Source organism: Austrofundulus limnaeus, unplaced genomic scaffold (genome assembly GCF_001266775.1).
Source record: "Austrofundulus limnaeus strain Quisiro unplaced genomic scaffold, Austrofundulus_limnaeus-1.0 Scaffold2, whole genome shotgun sequence".
NCBI classification, from domain to species: Eukaryota; Metazoa; Chordata; class Actinopteri; order Cyprinodontiformes; family Rivulidae; genus Austrofundulus; species Austrofundulus limnaeus.
In genome coordinates this window covers 5,921,090-5,924,502 of record NW_013952404.1, presented here as the reverse complement: position 1 = coordinate 5,924,502, position 3,413 = coordinate 5,921,090, and the positions used below count along the sequence as shown (strand labels likewise).

Below are 3,413 nucleotides of genomic sequence, written 5' to 3'. Positions count from 1 at the left end.
CATCCATCCATCCATCCATCCATCCATCCATCCATCCATCCATCCATCCATCCATCCATCCATCCATCCATCCATATTGATCTAAAAAAACTAAATTGACAAAAGTCATCATGAAAAGAATAGTGTTTTACATTTTGTGAACTTCCACAAACACAGCTGCGATTCTTGTAACGAGCAGATTTATTTATTTTTTAAATTTTTTTTTTTGGTTTGTTAAAGAATGTTTTCCACCGCTCCACAAATTGAGCTTGTGCACACGGCTGAAAATAACTTTATGGTTTCCAACTATGTGCTTTAGTGTTGAGAAAATAAACCACAGCCTTTATTAATTACCATTAAATTACAAGCATACAAAAATTGTCATCACAAGCCTTGGTGTTTTTTATACTCATTATCTTGAGCCTGAAGCAGAGCTGAACAATATTTAAAGAGTGTAACTGTGTCTGGCAGCCGAGAGAGAGAGAGAGATATGCATCTCTGTCTCCTCCCTTCTTCGCTCATTCATACTTTGAACACGCGTTGTCCTGTTCAGGATTGCGGAGGTGGGGTTGGAGTCTATCCTGGCGGTCATCAGGTGACAGTAAAGGTACACCCTGACTGAACAGGTTGTTAGTCCATCAAAGGGCCCCCCACCCTTAATGACTGAATCCCCTTTCCCAATAAGAACATTTAACACAAGAAGAATCTCAAACCTGAACTGTTTATATAATCCTTGACTTTTCTCCTATTGCTATTCATATTGTGCACTTAGCCCACTTGTGAAACATCTAAAGTGGCACTAGACCATTTTGTTTATCTGAGGTCTCAGCCTAATGATATTAGAGGAATGGCTGTTATGTGCCCAAGTGTGTGTGCCCAAATGTGTGTGCGTGTCTTACCCTGGGCCATGCTGTGGCTTGAAACTCTCCCCCCAGGCTCATTAAATGAAAGAGAAGAATCATAAATTGCCAGTTATCTTTGGCCTGAGACGTTCCTGTGGGTCTAGAGAGAATGAGCAGTGGCATGTAAAACACAACACATCTATTTTGTACCAAACAAACTAAGTCGCCGTTGGCTGATAACACTTGGGCTGCRGCCCAGTGCTGTAAATAATGACCGCATTCCATTAGCATTCATTTTCTGCCGGCGTGTAGCTGTCAACTCCATGTCGCCAGTGTTTGTAATAATTGCTGCATTTAGGCAAGAGCACGGCAGGGCCCTGATGGTTAGCTGACGGCTTGAATGAGGCAGAACAAACAGCCTCGAGCTCAAAGCTGTCAATAGACTTCATTCAGTTCATGTGGGAGTGCAAGATATGACATAAACAAATTATTAAACAGTTCGCTGTGACCACTGGGGTAGCTTTGGGAGGGTGTGCGACACATCAACAATAAAATTACCCTCATAAATATTTCTGACAGGGTGGGAACATCTTGATGAAATGTGAAGTGATAAACACAATGAATGGACTTAAATATAAATATGTGAAACTATGAATCATCTTTGTGTGTTCCAGTAAAATATGCCTTTTTGTTTATTTGATGAACATGTTCAAGGTATTTTAAAAGCTGATTGTGGTAGATCAGTAACAATTTCAACCTGGCTGTTTTATCTTAGCATACAGACTTTTAATAAGGAAAAATGGAGCCTAAAACGTTTAAATTGCTTGTAATAAAGTAGAAATAGCAAGTTTTTTTTCTGCAATGCTAAATAAAGGAAATGTTTGATGTACCTGTTYATTTTAGCTTTATCTTACAAAATAGGCTATGTTTAAGTTTTAAAAGCACACTGTTATCTATAAAGTTTAGATTTTTGGGATTCTTGCTTTTGATTTAAAATTGAAATGAAAAATCCAGTCTCATTTTCATATCTATTTTGTATTAACAACTCCATCAAAAAAATTGACTCATTGCCAATATAATTGAATAAATGCTAAAAACTGAAAACGTTTTTCTTGACATTTTCTTTTTTTACATTTAGCCCTGGTTCAAACACATACCTTGTGTTTTGTGACTATAAAAATTTCCAAGAACAAACTTGTCCTTGTAAAGAGTAACAGAATATTCTAATATTTCATGGTAGTGAAAGAAATAGGCGTTAATTCGTGTTCGTTACCAGGATGTGTGCGAAAACGTATTGAGAATGTGCCAATACAACGAGAGTGTTAAAGAAAACCATACAAAACCGAGAGTGCTCTCGTTGATAACTGGTTTAATGGAGTAACAGGAAATCAGGTCGAATCAGGAAACAACAAGAATATTTAACATTCGCTTCAGGGCAGGACTCCACCTATTGATTACGTCATCAGTGAAGCGGGGGGGGGNGCGCTCTCGCTGACAACCGGTTTAATGGAGTACCAGGAAATCACAAGAATATTTAACATTAGCTTCAGGGCAGGACTCCGCCTATTGATGACATCGTCAGTGAAGGGGGTCCCCTGTCTTTGTCAGAGCCCTGCCCTCTCACAAAGAAATCTACCCTAATGATTAAAAGTTCAAATGTGTTGTATTTGTTATCAGGCATGTATCTATTAATATATAATCAAGTTAATCAAAAATCACATTTAACAGTCATTACAGTTCTATCATAAAACAACCCATACTATGTGTAATGTAATTAAATCAGTAAGTAACAAACCCCAATAATTTTCTTCAGTAGTATATAAACCCCTTCAGTCTGAAGAATTTAAGTGGAACTTTTCATCTCGAGTTACACATTGCTGCTACTACTTGTGTGTTTTTGGTTTAATGTAATTTTTATGCATGCTTTTTGACTTGTAATGATCATTTTTACATGAGTATGTACTTAAATGATCTGATGAAATGATTTTTACAATCATTTTAGATTTCAGTGACGCATCAATGTCTAATTTATATCTAGACTAAATTCAGAAAAAAGTAATTTCTAAAAGGTCTGAAACTCTTGGCTTCACTTGTTGCTCACTTTAGGCAGCTGTGTGCCGTCTTTTTGCTTAGTGTGTGAAGATTACGGGATTAAGTCACATTTAAAGCCAGATTCTGTTGCAATGCAGGCTTTGTGTGTCAAGACCCCCTGTCAAGACAGCCTCGCTCAGACAGAGTTGCCTCTGACAAGTTTTCAGCAGCCCAAAGAACACAGGTAAGGCTACTAACACACACACACACACATGTTTGTTCTTCTATCCCCATGGGGACTTTGTATTGACTTCCATTCATTTACCTGTCACTATAGCCTAGCCCTGACCCCCTCTAAACCTAACCTCACAGGTACATGCCTGACCCAAAACCTAACCTAAACTCAATTCACACATTAGTCCTAAACTGAACCCCTGACCTACCAAATATATTTCCCCTAATGAGGATTAGGGCTGACACGATTAGTCGACGACTAATCGATTATTAAAATAATCGATGACTAATTTAATAACTGTTTACTCGTTTTCTTTTTTTTTGTTC

General features: G+C 37.9%; 1 protein-coding gene across 1 annotated transcript in view; it reads left to right on the top strand.

The window, feature by feature from the left end:
- ttll5 (tubulin tyrosine ligase-like family, member 5) overlaps positions 1–3,413 on the top strand; it is a gene marked incomplete in the record, with an annotated part of 70,671 nt that overhangs the window by 31,944 nt on the left and 35,314 nt on the right. The window contains 1 exon segment of the mRNA XM_014012599.1: positions 3,011–3,096. Coding sequence (XP_013868053.1) covers positions 3,011–3,096 — 86 coding nt within the window.